General features: G+C 35.5%; 1 protein-coding gene and 1 non-coding gene across 2 annotated transcripts in view; both read left to right on the forward strand.

The window, feature by feature from the left end:
* Positions 1-12,947, forward strand: part of LOC110588510 (probable ATP-dependent RNA helicase DDX60) — a 103,687-nt gene extending 90,740 nt beyond the window's left edge. The window contains 3 exon segments of the mRNA XM_021698854.1: positions 2,797-2,948; positions 9,775-9,837; positions 12,828-12,947. Of these exon segments, the coding sequence (XP_021554529.1) occupies positions 2,797-2,948; positions 9,775-9,837; positions 12,828-12,927 (315 nt within the window). The 3' untranslated portion in view covers positions 12,928-12,947.
* Positions 12,948-15,088: 2,141 nt separating this feature from the next.
* Positions 15,089-15,193, forward strand: LOC123324181. Its single transcript, XR_006539671.1, has one exon. It is a non-coding gene; the product is annotated as a U6 spliceosomal RNA (small nuclear RNA).
* The last annotated feature ends 3,723 nt before the right edge of the window (positions 15,194-18,916 follow it).

Here is an 18,916-nt window from a genome sequence, read left to right on the forward strand (position 1 = left end):
AACCCTCAGTTTGTTTCCTGAGATTAAGAATTCCTCATATCAGTGAGATCATATGATACTTGTCTTTCTCTGTTTGACTTATTTCACTCAACATAATACCCTCCAGTTCCATCCACGTCGTTGCAAATGGCAAGATCTCGTTCCTTTTGATGGCTGCATAATATTCCATTGTATATATATACTCAATGTAATATATTTTTAAACATGAAGCCACCCTATCACATTTCTTAGCTTAGATAGTATGCAATTTCAATTTAAATAGTATGCAATTTCAATAGTATGCAACAGGTTATTTCCTGATAATTACAAAACCTTATAATACAAATTTTGAGAAGTAATGACTAAAATAAAATTAATATTGTATTAGAAATGTATACATTAATGGGATGGATGAAGCTATTTATTTTTAAGTTAGTTCATATAACTAAGAATGAATATTTACTTATTTTTAGAATGAGACAGAGTTCCACTTTAAATTTTAATTTGAATGTTGAGAAACTTTATTCAAATAGATAAGTAGTTCAGAACGGAACAACTTTTCTAACAGTGATACACAATTCTTCTAATTTCTTCTGAGCTGTTTGCCCCAAATCACCTACCAGACTATTATCACAAATATATTTTTAATGTTCTCTTAATTAGCAACTTAATTAGATGCACTTTAATTTTGTTGAATTCAAGTAATTGGAAACAACCTAATTTAAAAGAAAAAATTTATTTTTTTACATAGTCTTTAAAGTCATCCACTTTCTTAATAGGAAAGCAGTATGGCTTTTTGTTGCTACTCTGTACATTTTCAAACCCAAGTAAGTTTGAGGAAGCTTTTTGTTTTATAAAAGGAGAGAAAAGCATTCATGAAAGAAGAAATGAGAACGGATTTTTTTTTTTTTTACTGATAACGTACATGGCTTAAAAATTACTTATAGACCACTGCTCCAGGTCTTATGCGAAGCTCTCTAAGGCTAGTTCTTTACCCTCATGTGAGTGGTGTCTTACAGAATGTGGAAGAATGTCGAATTCTGGCATAGAAATAATAGAGCACTGAACTTTAGCTTATAAGATCAATAATTTTATGAAGCTTTTTTTCCTGTATTTTATTTCTATGATTGCAATTAATTACTTATGTAAGAAGTTTGTAGGTAATCACATTGAAGACAAGACATATTAATTAAGTATTATAATTTCTTTTTCTCTATTTTACAATTAATTCAACTTATGGTTAGTAGGTACCATTAACTTTTGTTTCCTTTCCACATGCAAAATTTTCCATGGGGTTTTCGAGGGACACTGATATAGTTATAATAGGATATAATGTCTGCGTCTTATTGCCACACAGTGACCATCAATTAGAAGATATCTTTAGGTACAGGGCATGACCTAATACAGGCTTTTCATTGTTCCTGCTGGTGTGCTAGAGAGAAGAGGCTGGTTCTATTTCATTTATTTTGTAGCATCCTGCACTGATGAGTATTTCTAAAGTATGCCTTGATGGCAATATGCCCTTTGTCTTACCCAAATCACTTTATACAATTTTACTTTACTAGTGTAAGTTATGACCTCTCAAACTTATTTTGCTTTTATTGTTTGTTACATTTTAATGTAATGCTAAATAAGCATTCATATTATCTTTAAATAACATACAGATAAGCTATAAAGCATAAAACTAAAATGAACACCCATGGACTCAGGACCCTCCTCTATTTTATTCCCTTGTCTCTCCTCTTTCCCCAGGATATCAATTACCCTGAATTTTGTGTTTTTAATTCACCTTTAAAAAACATCATATTCCAAAGTCACTTTTTATATTTGCTGCTTTTGATTTTTATAAAAAGTAAAAGAACACTTACTGTAGTCTCCTGGATGTTGTTTTTTGCTTTTGTTTTGTTTTGCTTTTTGCACTCAATACTCTGCTCCCGAGATTCATTCATGTTGTCACATGAAGCTCTATTTTATTTTTACTACTTCATAATATTTCAGAATGTGGATATAAAACAAGCCATTGATCTAGTTTCCTCTTAAACTGTTTGTGTTTGTTTTTAGTCTTTACTGTTACAAACAGGGCTGCTACAAATGTCTAGTGCACATGTGCAACAGTTTCCCTTGAATGTAAATCTTCTGAATTTTTGAGGTCAAAACAGTTTTCTGGATCATAATGGAATAAAAATATTCCAAGAACTTATAGTAATAAAAGAGCTTTCCACACTACTACCAAATCATTTGAGAAAGTAGTTGTACCAATTAGTGTATTAGAGTAGTTCCTATTGACCCTGTATAGTTTTCATAAAATGAGCAGACATCAAAAGCTATTGACTTGTTAACTTCCTATTCTTACTTTCCTTCTCTTTTCCCCTATATCTCTCTCCCTTCCCTTTTTATTCTGGTGATTGGGTTCTTGCAATTGTTAGAGTTGCTCAGTTGAACTCTTCTCTTGAGATATACAAGGCACAAGCTCTCTGATGCTCTGTTTACAAGGTATCTCCTATACCAATTAGGATAATGAAAAATAATTAAAATTAACTTTTCTTTCTTAGTGACTCTTGTTATTATTCTCATGGCTGGACGGTTGAAATTGCCGAGAGTATGCTAAGAGGCAATAATGCTCATAGGTGGTACCAAGTCATTCTCCAGACTTTCTTAGGACAGCACCAACCCAGTGTGTATGAAAGACACCCTCTTCCTTCATCACAAAGAGTGTGCTTCAAAAAAGTTGAATAAAGAAAGGAACTACAAAGCACAATGTAAGAAACCAAAAACTTTCTTTACACATAAATAACAAAAAGAGTTGTGTTTCTTCAGGTCGTTCTACGCACAATTGGTATCAATCACACTCAGGCTCCTGTGCTGTGGTCAGAGATATTGGATGACCAAGGAAGAAGAATGCCACTTAATGCTTATGCACTTGATTTCTATAAACATGGTTCCTTGACAGGACTAGTCCAGGACAACGGGTATGTTTTATCCATCTTCACCTATCTGTCCCGCTCTAATCTTTCTACTTCTACCTTTCTGTGTCCATGTCTGCATTCCTGTCTGTGTCTCCATCTTTCTCTTTCATTTCTACCTCTACTTCTAGTCCTATTTCTGTATCTACCTATACATCTGTATCTAATGGATGAACCTAATGAATTCTAGGGCAAAGCTTTTTACAATTTTTTCTAAAGAGTTTATTTATTTATTTGACAGAGAGATAGTGAGATCAGGAACACAAGCAGGGGGAGTGGGAGAGGGAGAAGCAGGTCCCCCATGGAGCAGGGAGCCCGATGCGGGACTCGGTCCCAGGACCCTGGGATCATGACCTGAGCTGAAGGCAGATGCCCAACGACTGAGCCACCCAGGCGCCCCAAAGCTTTTTACAATTTTAAGTGTAGGTGAATCATGCTAAATATACTGGAATTTTTTCCTGCAGATTAATGGTGAGAGAGAATAACAAACTTTGTGTTATTTTTGTTTGTGGTTTACTGGCAAAATCTTGGGACTTAGGCTGACTCACTTGACCTAAAGGTGTACCCTACAGATATATTCACATACACTCACAGATATGTTTTTATTTATTACCATACTATCTATTCATTATAAGATATTTAAAACTGAAAAACAGTAACATTGCCATACCCACCATTATGAGAGAAGTATATAAAAAGATATATAACTCACACATCTGAGACTGAGCATAGGACAATTGTTTTAGCTCTTTGGCAGGGAAATCATTTTCAAAAACAGTAAGGAAGGGTAAACCCTCTTGGATTTACCTGGGAATAGAGAAAGTGGCCCAGGCACTGAGCACATAGCTGTGGGAGGGGCATTCTGTCACACTAATCAGTAATTCAGTAGACAATTTACATAAAATTTTGAACAATCTTTATTGAATTAAAGGATTTAAAACTTGGGACACTAGAGAAATGTTGGTTTTTTTTTTATTTCATAGCTCACTCACACAAATGTATTTTATTCTTTTTAAAAATTTTAATTTTAATCACCTTGTGTTCATTATGACAAGTGTGCTCCTTAATCCCCATCACCTATTTCACCCATCCCTCGGCCCCCTTCCCATCTGGTAAACACCTGCTTGTTCTCTATAGGTAAGAGTCCAGTTCTTGGTTTGCCTCTCTCTCTTTCTCTTATTTGTTTTGTTCTTAAATTACACAGATGAGTGAAATCCTTTAGTATTTGTCTTTCTCTGGCTGACTTATTTCACTTAGCATTATACTGTCCTGCTCCATCCATTTCATTGCAAATGGCAAGATTTCATTCTTTTTAATGGCTGAATAATATTCCATCTGTCAATTGATGGACACTTGATAATGGGCTGCTTCTATATCTTGGCTTTTGTAAATAATACTGCTATAACATAAGGGTGCATATATCCCTTTGAATTAGTGTTTTTGTATTCTTTGGATAAATACCCAATAGTGTGATTGATGGATAGTAGGGTAGTTTTAACTTTAACTTTTTGAGGAAACTCTGTACAGTTTTTCATAGTGGCTGATCCAGTCTGCACTCCACCAACACTGCAAGAGGGTTACCCTCTATCCATGTCCTCACCAAAACCTATTGGTTCTTGTGTTTTTTTTTTTTTTATTTTAGCCATTCTGACAGGTGTGAGGTGATATCTCATTGTAGTTTTGATTTGCATTTCCCTGATGGCAAGTAATGATGAGCATCTCCTCATGTGTCTGTGGGCCATCTGTATGTCCTCCTTGGAGAAATGTCCATTTGGGTCTTCTGCCATTTTTTTAATTGGACTATCTGTATTTGGATGTTGAGTTTTATAAATTCTTTATATATTGTGGATACAATCCTTTATCAGGTATGTCATTTGCAAATATCTTCTTTTATTCCCTAGGTTGTCTTTTAGTTTTGTTGATTGTTTCCTTCACTGCAGAAGGTCCTTTTTTTTTTAAGATTTTATTTATTTATTTGACAGAGAGAGACATAGCGAGAGAGGGAACACAAGCAGGGGGAGTGGGAGAGGGAGAAGCAGGCTTCCTGCTGAGCAGGGAGCCTGATGTGGGACTGTATCCCAGGACCCTGGGATCATGACCTGAGCCAAAGGCAGATGCTTAACGATTCAGCCACCCAGGCGCCCCTACCTTTTTTTTTAAGTAGGCTCCACGCCCAACATGAAGCTTGAACTCACAACCCTGAGATTAAAAGTCCCACATTCTACCAGCTGAGCCAGCCAGGTGCCCCTGAAGCTACTTATTTCTAGTCCTAGTAGTTTATGTTTGCTTTTGTTTCCCTTGCCTCAGGGGAGCTATCTAGAAAAAAGTTGCTATATTCAATGTCAAAGAAATCATTGCTGTGTTCTCTTCTAGCATTTTTATGGTTTCAGGTCTCACATTTAGGTCTTTAATCCATTTTTAATTTACTTTTATATATGGTGTAAGAAAGTTTTCCAGTTTCACTCTTTTTTTTTTAAAGATTTTATTTATTTTGAGAGAGAGTGAGAGAGAGAGAGAGAAGAGGGGGAGGGGCAAAGGAAGAGGGTGAAGCAGACTCCCCACTGAGCAGGGAACCAGATGTGGGGCTCAATCCCAGGACTCTGGGATCATGACCTGAGCTGAAGGCAGACACTTACCTGACCGAGCCACCCAGGTGCCCCTTCCAGTTTCATTCTTTGCATGTTGCTGTTCAGTTTTCCCAACATCATTTGTTGAAGAGACTGTCTTTTTTCTATTGGATATTCTTTCCTGCTTTGTCAAAGATTAATTGATCATATAATTGTGGGTTTATTGCTGGGTTTTCTATTCTGTTCTATTGATCTATGTATTTATTTTATGTCAGTACCATACTGTCTTGATCATTATAGCTTTGTAATATAACTTGAAGTCTGGAACTGTGATGCCTCCAGCTTTGCTTTTCTTTTTCAAGGTTGCTTTGGCTATTCAGGGTCTCTTTTGGTTCCATACAAATTTTCATATTATTGTAGTTCTGTTAAAAATGCTGGTGGTATTTTGATAGGGATTGCATTGAATCTGTAGATTGCTTTATGTAGTATAAACATTTTAACAATATTTGTTCTTCTAATCTATGAGCATGGAATGTCTCTCCATTTCTTTGTGTCATCTTTCATTTCTTTCATCAGCATTTTATAGTTTTCAGGTTACAGGTCTTTCACCTCTTTGTTTAGGTTTATTCCTAGGTATCTTTTGTTTTTGGTGCAATTGTAAATGGGATTGATTCCTTAATTTCTCTTTCTGCTGCTTCATTATTGGTGTATAGAAATGCAACAGATTTCTGTACATTGATTTTGTATCCTGTGACTGTACTGAATTCATTTATCAGTTCTAGCAGATTTTGAGTGGAGTCTTTCTGGTTTTCTATATATAGTATCATATCATCTGTAAAGAGTGAGTTTTACCTCTTCCTTACCAATTTAGATGCCTTTTATTTGTTTTGTTGTCTGAGTGCTGAGGCTAGGACTTCCAGTACTATGTTGAAGAAGAGTGGTGAGAATGGACATCCTTATCTTGTTCCTGACGTTAGGGGAAAGCTCTCGGTTTGTCCCCACCGAGGATGATACTAGCTGTGGGTTTTTCATGTATGGCCTTTATTATGTTGAGGTTTGTTCCCTCTAAACCTGCTTTGTTTGAGGGTTTTGGTCATGAATGGATGTTGTACTTTATCAAATGCCTTTTTCTGCATTTATTAAAATGATCATATGCTTCTTACCCTTTCTTTTATTTATGTGATGTATCATGTTGGTTGCTTTGTGAATATTGAACCACCGTTGCAACTCAGGAATAAATCCCACTTGATCATGGTAAATGATTTTTTTTTAATGTGTTGTTGGATGTGGTTTGCTCATATTTTGTTGAAGATATTTGCATCTATGTTCGTCAGAGATATTGGCCTGTAGTTCTCTTTTTTTGTGGTGTCTTTATCTGGTTTTGGTATTAGGGTAATGCTTGCCTCAGAATGAATTTGGAAGTTTTCCTTCCTCTTCTATGTTTTGGAATAGTTTGAGAAGAATAGGAATTAACTCTTTTGTAAATGTTTGGTACAATTTACCTGTGAAGCCATCTGGTCTTGGACTTTTGTTTGTGGGGAATTTTTTGATTACTAATTCAATTTCTTTACTGGGTCTGTTCAAATTTTCTATTTCTTCCTGTTTAAGTTTTGGTAGGTTTTATGTTTCTAGGAATTTAATAATTTCTTCCAGGTTTAATTTGTTGGCATATAGTTTTTCATAATATTCTCTTATAATTGTTTGTATTTCTGTTGGTGTTGATAGCTATTTCTCCCTCTCATTTATGATTAGAGGTTTATCAGTTTTATTGATTTTTTCAAAGAGCCACCTTCTGGTTACATTAATCTAGCCTATTGTTTGTTTTAGTTTCTGTATCATTTATTTCTGCTCTAATCTTCATTATTTCCTTCCTTCTGCTGGTTTTAGGTTTTGTTTGTTCTTTTTCTAACTTTTTTGGGTGTAAGGTTAGGTTTTTTATTTGAGAGTTGTCTTACTTATTGAGGTGGGACTGTATTGCTATAAACGTCCCTCTTAGAACCACTTTTGCTGCATCCCAAAGGTTTTGGACCATTGTGTTTTCATTTTCATTTGTTTCCATGTATCTTTTTTATTTATTCTTTGATTTCCTAGTTGACCCATTCATTGTGTTGTACCATGTTATTTAACTTTCATGTATTTGTGGTTCTTCCAGACTTTTTCTTGTGATTGACTTCTAGTTTCTTAGGATTGTGGTTAGAAAGGATGTATGGTATGATTTTGATCCTTTTGAATTTTTGAGGCTTGTTTTGTGGCCTAACATGTGATCTATTCTGGAGAGTGTTTCATCTGCACTTGAAAAGAATGTGTATTCTGCTGTTTTAAGGTGGAATGTTCTGAATTTATCTGTTAAGTTCATCTGGTCCAGTGTGTCATTCAAAGCCACTGTTTCCTTGTTGATTTTCTGTTTAGATGATCTGTCCATTGATGTAAGTGGGATGTTAAAGTCCCGTACTATTATTGTGTTATTATCAGTTAGTTCTTTTATGATTGTTATTAACTGTTTTATGTATTTAGGTGCTCCCATGTTGGGTGCATAAATATTTACAATTGTTATATCTTCTTGTTGGATTATCCTCTTTATGATTGCATAGTGCCCTTCTCTGTCTCTTGTTACAGTCTGCTTTAAAGTTTAGTTTGTCCGATATAAGTATTGCTAGTCTGGCTTTCTTTTGACAACCATTCCTTTTTCTCTTTTGTTCAGCTTGACTACTTTCTGTTACTGTGTTTTCTAGGTCATTAATTTGTTCCTCTGCTTTTCCGTCCTGCTGTTCATTCCATCAAGCATGTTTGTCATTTCATTTATTGAGCCCTTATTTCTGGTATGTTATTCCTTATCTCTGCATTAAGGTTCTCACTCATGTCTTCCATTCTTAAGTCCAGTGAATATCTTTATGATCATTACTTTAAATTCTCTTTTTCACATAGATCTCTGGCCATGGCCTTATCCTGTTATTTCATTTGGGACAAATTCCTCTGTCTTCTCATTTTGTCTGTCTCTGTGTCAGCTACCATGTGTTAGGAAAGTCAGCTGCTTCTGTTTTAGAGGGTAATGGCCTTATGTAGAACTTCTGTGTCAGGAGATGCAGTGTAGGCAGGGGTTTGGGCTGGTCTTCTGGGGAAAGGGGCCCACAGTGCTGGGACTGAGCCAAGCATGACTTGGGAGGGTGGATCCACCAGAGCATGGCAGGTACAGAGCTTGGCAGAAGCAAGTTAGGTAGTGAGTGTTGGCATGCTACTGGTTCCTACAGGTAGCCCTGTGCTTATTCCAAGGGGTGGGGGAAGGAAGTGGTGCTGATCAGTTTCTTTTTTCACAGAGGGGTCTCTTGTGAACACTGCCTCTATGGGACATGCTCTGAGAAGAGCAAATAACCTCCCCACTGTATGCCACAGGCACTCTTCAATTGCTGTTTCCACACTATACATCCAGGGATTGTTTGCCCTGCCTTTTCTCCAAAAGCAGCCCCAATACCCCTGGGCTATATCTGAGCCAAACCCACTGACCTTTAAAATTCTAGGCTTTAAGCCTCATTGGTTGCAAGAACTCATGATATTCAGCCCCTCTGATTTTCCAAGCCGGTTGCTATGGAGAATCATCTTCCCTTTATGCTCCACTGTGTGCTAGTCTGTCTCTTGCCCTGCTCCACCTCCATGGCTGCCACCCCACTGCAGTGGGCATGATCCAGTTTCTCTCCCAAACCACATCTCTGCACTTCCTACCTTCTTCAATGTAATTTCTTTTCTACCTTCAGTTGTGGAGTTTGTTCTGTCAGTCTTCAGGTTGATTTCTGGGGTATTTAGGATGTTTTGATAGTTATCTAGTTGTGTTCATGGGATGAAGCAAGCCTAGGGTCTTTCTACTCCACCATCATTTTCCCTCTTGGATGTATTCCTGATCATTTTTTAAAATATGACTCATTATTGTGAATTAAGTTGTGACATTAGTAAATAATCCATTTGATTCTTCCTCTTTGATTCTCCAGCTCCCATTCACTCTCCTGAGCTTAACTTTCCTATTTTGTTTTTCTCCTGAGATGGTCAGTCTTCTCTGTGTATTGATTATGTGTGGTTGTGATAATTGTGACTTTTGAATTCATAATCATTATTCCTCTTGATTGAATCATCATCTAGGATTTGTGGTGAAAGGTTTTAGTAAATATGTCTTGACAGACAAAAGTAATTTATTATTGACAAGTCCAGCATTTCAGTATGAAGTAAGTTCTTTAATGTTTTTATACTATTAATTGTCAAAATGATATTTTGTTTAGGATAAATGAAGGAGCTGCTTATTACTTGTTGAAAGATTTTGCACTCACCATTAGATCTATCAGGTATGTTATATATTTTAAATATTGATTTCAGATTTTCCAAAAATTCAATGGTAATTTGAAAAATGTTGACCTCATACTTAAAAATGCCATTGGGCTTCTTAGGTGTCACACATTTTAACTCCCCAAACACTTTGCAGACCTTCTCTTCAACACCCTGTTGCACTGGTTCTATAATAGAATTAATCCCAAAGCCCATTTGACATAATGTTTTATTCAGACCAGAGCCTCAGCCTCAGGCACTGCATAATAACAGGATAATATTCCAAAGCCTCAAGAATTCCTAAATCCTAGTATTCTCAGTTTTCACAACCAGTGTTTGTCAGATATGTGATACCTCAGAAGGCCCCTTAGGGCTCCATCAGGTTTATATCAACTTACATAATCTGGATTCTCTTGCTTTATATAATGTTTTTTTCCCCAGGGTTTATCTGACTCTGTTCTCTCATATTGGCTTCCTGTTTTCATCTTTAGCAGAATTCAGTGGGGACCCAAACAACTCTAAACTTTATATAGATAAACCCATCCTAAGGCTTTATTACGTGGTCCATCCTTAGGCACATCTAGTGTTGCCTGGTTAAATTCCAGTCTGCATGCCCTTCAATACTTTATGGGTTTTCCCTTTTCTAACACTTACTTTAAAAATTATATATCTTCACATACATGCATGCAATTGCCATGAATCTCTTCATGCATTTCTTGCTAATCAGGTCATTGATTTTTAATTTTTTGATTTGAGATTAATCAGACCTGTTTGGATGTTTTATACAGAGAATGAAACTATGGGGATGCTAGAACAGAGGGAACTGCTCTATATAGTTTCTTGAGTATCTTTAGATAGTGTATTTCTTGAGTGGCTCATAGTTATTCAAGAGTATACCAGGAAACCCCAGAGACTTTGGAGCCGTCTCAAAATCTGATCCTAGAAATATCATTCATTAATCTGAAAAGTATTGAAATATTATTGGTTTGAGACATACTTCTAAGCATTTGAGATATAGAGAATCAGTAAATCTATCCTTGCTTTAAACGTAATCTTACAGTGTAGTGTGAGGAAACTGACTTGTAGCTATTACAAAGGCAATAAGTGCTAGGATGACAGATAATGGGGCAACCTTGGATTTAGAGAAGGATTTTCAGTATATGTGCTGCCAAAGTGAGCACTAGAGAAGGATTTTCAAATGAAGTAATTTTATCACTAAATCTTAAAGGATCTTAAGGGATGGGGCAGAGGAAACTGCTTTCAAAGTACAGAAATGAGAAAGGGTCTGGTATGTCAGGGATAGGCTTCAATCTCACTCTAGTGGCATGGGGAATATGGGAGTTGTGATAGGGATGGGGGAAGATACTGAGTTGCTTAAAGCAGCTTTACAGCAATTTGGATATGTATTGGAAAGAGTCTTAATTCTCATATTATGGAGGTTAGGCTTGGTGTTCTGAATAATGTGTAGACAGTGTATAGGTATGAGTATGATATGGGTCTGTGGTTTATATGTGTGACAGAGACTCAAAGGCTATAAGAGCCATGCAGGTGAGAGTGAGTGTGAGTCTGAAATAGAAGTAATGATGGAAAAGAGTGGTTAAAGAAATAGTTATGGGATAGAATTCAGAGAAATTGTCAATAAAGTTCATGTGGTTGGTGATGATAATGAAGTTTCTATTTTAGTTAATGATACATTAGAAGTGAGGATGAAGTTTGAGGACTAAGAACCAAAAATAGTGAGTTAGAATTTATACATGTCACATAATATCTGTGGGAAATAATTCAAGAGGAAAGGGTCAGTGTCATAATTATAGGTCTATGACTAGGAGTATATTCAGTGTTATAGATACAGATCTAGTCATTCTTTGTGGTAGGTCAATGAAGACACTAGGAAAAATTCTGGAACTCTAGTGCAACCAAGGTAGATAAGGAATTACAAAAGGCTGATAAAATGTCAGATCCTGATCGTGGTCAGTACTTTATCAACCCACCGCACTGTTCATTATTGAATTTCCTCTCTCCTTTCTTTTCACTTACATATTCATTCTTCTTGCTGCTGTAACAAATTACCACAAACTTGGTGGTTTAAACCAACACAAATTTATTATCTTACAGTTCTGGAAGCCTGAAGTCCAAAACAGGTCTAACTGGGTTAAAATCAGGATGTTGGCAAAGCTCATTTCTTTCTGGAGACTTTAGGACAATCTGCTTTATTCTCTTGTCCAGCTTCTAGATGTTGCTGGCATTATTTTGATTATGGTCCCCCTTCATCTTTAAGGCCAGCAATGATGGGGGAAGTCTTATATTGCATTACTCTGAGATGAACTCTCTCCTGCCTCCTCTCTCACCAAAGTCTTTGAGACTATATTGGGTCCACCCAGATAATCCAGGATAATTTTTCTATCACAAAGTCAGCTGATCAGCAATTCCGTCTGCAACCTTAATTCTCTTTGCTATATAAACTAACATAGTCCTAGATTTCTGGGGATTAGAACACAAATAAAGGCCACTATTCTGTTTCTTACACCTTGTTTTTAAAAATTTTCTCACATATCTAGTTAAAGGAAGTAATATTTTGCTCTTCATAGAGGTACTTGCTTGTGGATTTCAGTATATACTGGACACGATAGCCAAAAAAACACAAAATAGCCTCCAAAGAGATGTGTGGCAAGAAGGAAGGGACTTTGTGTTGCTGCTATTGAAGGGAGAAGGGATAAAGTTACATGGAATTTGGTGGCCTTTAAAATCCTCTTGGCAATTGACATGAAGAGGAGCTGCATGGGAATTTTTTTGTTATCTTTATTTTGTTTTGTTTTTTTTTATACACTCTTTTTAAGATAAATATATTTCTTATCAGTATTCTTCATATTTTGCTACCATTTCATCATTTCATCATTTAGTGGAATTTACTTAGTTCCTCCTTCCTGGGGAAAGTCCTTCTTATAATGCTGACTCTCACTAAAATGTGTGCTGTGTGTGTGTGTGTGTGTGTGTGTATTTCCATTTACAGTGTTTCCTTGCGTGAACTATGTGAAAATGAAGACGACAACGTGGTCTTAGCATTTGAACAATTGAGTAACACCTTTTTTGAAAAACTTAATGGAGTTTAAAAATAAAGATTATCCGGACCACTTAAAATATTGCCATGGGCATTTTTAAAGTCATATTTTATGATCCTCATACTTTTTGTCAGAAATACATATATGATGAAGTGGAAAGAGCAAACACTTTGGAGTCAGAATTGTGATCAATTGTGATCCATGTAACTTCCATGTTCCCTCATGAGTACTCTTGGACAAGTTATTTAATATCTTTGGAATCTCAGCTTCTATATATAGTTGAATCATAATGCCTATGTTTCAGTTAGTTTGTGGACTGATTGAGAAAATGCAAAGATTTTGTATGTGACTGAAGAACAATTTTTACTCTGTGAAGCCTAAACAAATATTACATTCTCAGCATTTTTCTTCTGGATGTTATAATTTATAAAGGTCTATCAAGGCTATAATAAACTATTACAGTACCCTGAAGTTTAGAGAAATATTTTCTCTAATTAACTTAAATGTGATTATATGACTTAGATATATGGATTTTTAAAATGACAACTTCTAGTAAACTTGAATTATTTTTTAAAAAATATAAATGAGAGTTTTGGCATAAGTCCTGTGATGCTTTAAGATAAAATATAGCTGGTGATTTGACTTGATTTTAATTGTATATAAATGATTGAAAAAACGCAAAGAAATAAAATGGGTTTAATCAATTTTCCATTGGTCTCTTTGTGTAAAGTCTATACATCTTTCAATCCATTTACACATACATATGCATTTTATATATAATAAATAGTTTATGTCTAATCACTCTCCCTCTCTAGTTTAAGTCTCAGATCACAGTTTTGGAATCCATTTTAGACCCTAAACTTGAACAGAACATTTTATCCTCAGAGCAAAAGGACTGCTCTCTCCTATCCAGGTTGTCTTACTGAAGATGATCTTTTGTATGACATTATTTATACATATATTACATTGGCTTAGAAAAACACCCATGGTTCTTGGGTGCCTGGGTGGCTCAGTCGTTAAGCGTCTGCCTTCGACTCAGGTCATGATCCCAGGATCCTGGGATCGAGCCCCGCATCAGGCTCCCAGCTCCGAGGGAAGCCTGCTTCTCCCTCTCCCACTGCCCCTGCTTGTGTTTCCTCTCTCGCTGTCTCTCTCTCTCTGTGAAATAAATAAATAAAATCTTTAAAACAAACAAACAAAACACCCATGGTTCAATTTGTCTGGAGATAAAAGAATATTGTTACCTGGAACTGACCCATTATTGCATGTGCCATGTTAGGGGACTCTAGTTTCTTCAGACTAAATCCATTTATATTATTTTAAAATATGCACTGCAACAATTTCCGGACACCAAAATACTTAGAAACCAAAGTGGTTTCTGCTGACCTCTTAATCTCTACTCAAAACACTGACACAATATTAAAAATTGTCAGGTTGGTTTTCACCTCTTACTTGTCTCATGGAGACATGAAAATTTTTTTTTCCGTGTGACTGAGCCAATCTGGTTTCCTAATTTTTAGAGGTAGAATAAGATTATTTCCTATAATCTGGTATTCTATTAAAATAGGGAGTTATACCTAACCTCTTTGAGGTGGGTCTAATGGGCAGCTTCCTTTGCTTCCTTTTTGACTTTTAGCAACGACTTTAAAAAAATAATTTGAAGGGGGGAAAATCGGAGGGGGAGATGAACCATGAGAGACTATGGACTCTGAGAAACAAACTGAAGGGTTCTAGAGGGGAGGGGAATGGGGGGATGGGTTAGCCTGGTGATGGGTATTAAGGAGGGCACGTACTACATGGAGCACTGGGTATTATACGAAAACAATGAATCATGGATCACTACATCAAAAACTAATGATGTAATGTATGGGGATTAACATAACAATTAAAAACCTCTTCAATTTGTAAGAAAAAAAGTAATTTGGAATAGCTTATGCAAAGAGAGTTTATCTAGAAACTCTGAAAGCATTTTATGTTCCATTTGTTGTAATAATGTGAAATTTTTCTTTCTGAGAAACGTACAGAGACCCTGGTGAGATTTACTGGAGAATCATTATTACCACCATAATTTATTCCTATCTTTTTCCTATGAGAGGAGAAAATCATATTGGCACTAGGCCTATAAATGGTCTTCTGGAAGAGCCATTTATTAAAAATTTGTATTTTGAGAAAATTATAGATGCAAATGCTGGCATAAGAAATAATATACTGTGCTTGCTTCAGCACTGCATATACTAAAATTGGAATGATACAGAGAAGGTTAATATTGCCCCTATATAAGGAGGACATGCAAATTTGTGAAGTGTTCCATATTTAAAAAAGAAAAGAGAAATAATATACTCATGCATATATGGTTAATTAATATATGACAAAGGAGCCAAGAATATACAATGGTGAAGGGATCATCTCTTCAATAAATGGTGTTGGGAAAAATGGACAGTCATATGAAAAAGAATGAAACTGGATCACTCTTACACCATACCCAAAAATTAATTCAAAATAGATTAAAGACATGAACATAAGACCTGAATCCATAAAAATCCTTGAAGAAAACTAGGTAAGTTCCCTGACATCGATGTTGGCAATGATATTTTGAATTTGACACCAAAAGCAAAGGCAACAAAAGCAAAAGAAACAGGGGGGACTACATCAAACTAAAAAGCTTCTGCACAGCAAAGGAGACCATCAACAAAATAAAAAAGCAAAATGCCAAATGGGGAAAAATATTTGCAAATGATAGATCAGATAAGGGGTTAATATCCAAAATATATAAAGAATTCATACAAGTCAACACCAAAAAAAAAAAACCCCACAAATAACCCAATTAAAATGTACAGAGGACCTGAATAGACATTTATTCAAAGAACACATACAAATGGTCAACAGACACATGAAAACGTGCTCACTAATCATCAGGGAAATGCAAACAACACCACAATGAGGTATCACTTCATATCTCTTAGAAGAATGACTATTCAATTGTGGGCAGAGACATGGAGAAAAAAAGAAACCCTTGTGCCCTATTTTGGGAAGCATGCAGCCACTATGGAAAATAGTATGGGAGTCCATCAGAAAATAAAATATAGAACTACCATATGATACATCAATCCCACTTCTGAATATTTATCTGAAGGAAATGAAAACACTAACTCAAAAAGATATATGCACCCCCATATTCATTGAAGCATTGTTTACAATAACCAAGACATGGAATAAACCTGTGTCTATTGATGGCTGAATGGATAAATAAAATAGGATATATATATATGAATATTATTTAGCTATAAAAAGGAATGAGATCTTGTCATTGGTCACAACATGAATGGAACTTGAGGGTATTATGCTAAGTCAAATCAGACAGAGAAAGACAAAGATCATATGATCTCACTTATATATGGAATCTATAAAATAAAACAAAACAAAAATTGAACTCATAGCAGAGAAGAGATTGGTGGTTGACAGAGGATGGGAGGTGGGGGTGGGCAAAATGGGTAAAAGGGGTAAAAAGGAGCAAACTTTCACTTGTAGAATAAGTAAGTCATAGGATGTAATGTAAAACGTGGTGATTATAGTTAATAATGCTGTATTGTATATTTGAAAGTTGCTAAGAGAGTAAGTCTTAAGAGTTTTTATCACAAGAAAAAAATTTGTAATTATGTGTGGTGATGGATGTTAACTAGACTGTTTGTGGTGATCATTTCACAAAATATACAAATATCAAAACATTATGTTATACACCTAAAACTAATATGATATTATATCAATTATTCTCAACAAAAAAAGAAATAATACAGAGAGATCCTATACAGCCTTTACACAGTTTCCCAAATGATAATATTTTGCATAATTATTGTATAGTACAATATCAGAATCAGGAAATTGGTATAAATATAAACCATTATTCAGATTTCATCAATTTTACATGCTCATTTGTGTGTGTTTTATTGCATGTGTAGTTTTGTGTTTTCACCATTACAGTCAAGATACAGAACAGTTCCATTACCACAAAGAACGTTCTCCTTTTATTATTACAACCACTTCCCTCTCACTCCCTCCTGCTTCTCCCTTTCTGAGTCCCATCTGATTCCACACCCCTTCCCCCAACTTTAACCTCCACCAACATCTAGATGTTCTCTATTTCTATAATTTTGTTATTTCAAGACCTATATAAATGGAGTCATACAGTATGTATTTTGAGATTGTCTTTTTTCACTCAGCATAATTCCCTTGAGATTAATCCAGGTTGTTACATGTATCAGTAGTGTGTCCCTTTTTATTGCTGAATAGTATTCCATAGTAGTATGGTTGTACCACAGTTTGTTTAAACATTCAACCCACTGAAGGACATTTGGGTTGTTTCCAGCTTTTGGCTATTACAAGTAAAGCTGCTATTAATATTTATGTTTCTATTGTTTCTTATTCTGTTTCTCTTTTCTTGCCTTCCTGTGAATTACCTAAAATTTTTTGGATTCCATCTTGATTTATTTATAGTGTTTCTGAGTATATCACTTTGTATAGTTTTTTTAGTGGTTGCAATATACCTGTATGACTTATCATAGTCTACTGGCATCAAATTTTACTACCTTACTTTTACTTAAATCCCTTTACTCTCCCTCCTTTTTGAATATAATTTTTTTTTTATTTATTTGAGAGAGAGAGAATGAGAGAGAGCACATGAGAGGGGGGAGGGTCAGAGGGAGAAGCAGACTCCCTGCCGAGCGGGGAGCCCGATGCGGGACTCGATCCGGGGACTCCAGGATCATGACCTGAGCCGAAGGCAGTCGCTTAACCAACTGAGCCACCCAGGCGCCCTCCTTTTTGAATATAATTATCTTAAGTATTTCTCTACATACATTGAACATCACATCAGAACTTCACAATTTTTATTTTAATCATCAAATATGATTTAAGAAGTTCATGAGAAGAATATTATATTTAATCCTATTTTTACCCATTCTCATTTTCTTTTTTCTTTCTTGAAGGTGCAAGCTTTCTTTTGTAATCCTTCCCCTCTGTTTAAAGAACTTCTTTTACCTATTCTTGAAGGATAGGTTCGCTAGTGAAAATTATCTCCATTTTCTTTCAGTGGACAGTTTTTATTTTCTCTTCATTTCTAAAAAAATATTTCCAATGGCTATAGAATTTATGATTGGCAGGTTTTTTAAAAATTTCATTTCTTGAAAAGTGTGCCACTTCTGGCCTTCATGGTTTCAGATGAGAAACCCAATGTCAATTGAATTAGTATTCTGCTATTGGTTGTGTGTTGTTTTTCTCCGTCTACTTTGAAGATCTTTTCTTAGTCTTTAGTTTCCAGAAATTTAATTATAATGTTTGCTTTGCATGTATTTTTTTTTAATTTGGGGTCCACTTACCTTTTTCATTCTATAAGTGCAGTTTTTTTTTCTAAATTTGGGAAGTTTTCAGCCATTATTTCTTTGAGTATATATTCAGCCCCACTCAGTTTTCCTCTCCTCTGAGACTCCAACTATATGAATGCTGGCTTTTTTGTTTGCCTCACATGTCTCTAGAACTCTGTTATTTCTTTTTCAGTCTACCTTCTGTTATTCAGATTGGCAAATTCTATTGATTTATTGTAAAGTTCACTGATTCCATCATATGTTATCTCCACTCTACCATTGACCTCATCCAGCAATTTAAAAAATTTCTGTTATTGTATTTTTCCATTCTATAATCCCCATTTCATATTTTTGTAACTTCTATGTCTTTGCTGGGATTTTCTATCAAGAGAATGTGCATTTGCGGGACACCTGGTGGTGCAGTTGGTTAAGCATTTGACTTTTGGTTTTGGCTCAGGTTGGGATCTCAGGGTTCTGAGATCAGCCCCCTGTCAGGATCCACACTCAGCTCAGAGTCTGCTTGAGATTCTCTCTCCCTCTCCCTCTACTGCTCCCACTCGTGCTCTCTCTCTAAAATAAAGAAATAAATCTTAAAATAAAAGAGAATGTGTATTTGCTTGTTGAAATATTTTAATGACAGATACTTTAAAATCCTTATAATTTAATTTTGACATCAGCTTGAT

Source organism: Neomonachus schauinslandi, chromosome 2 (genome assembly GCF_002201575.2).
Source record: "Neomonachus schauinslandi chromosome 2, ASM220157v2, whole genome shotgun sequence".
In the NCBI taxonomy this organism is placed as follows: domain Eukaryota; kingdom Metazoa; phylum Chordata; class Mammalia; order Carnivora; family Phocidae; genus Neomonachus; species Neomonachus schauinslandi.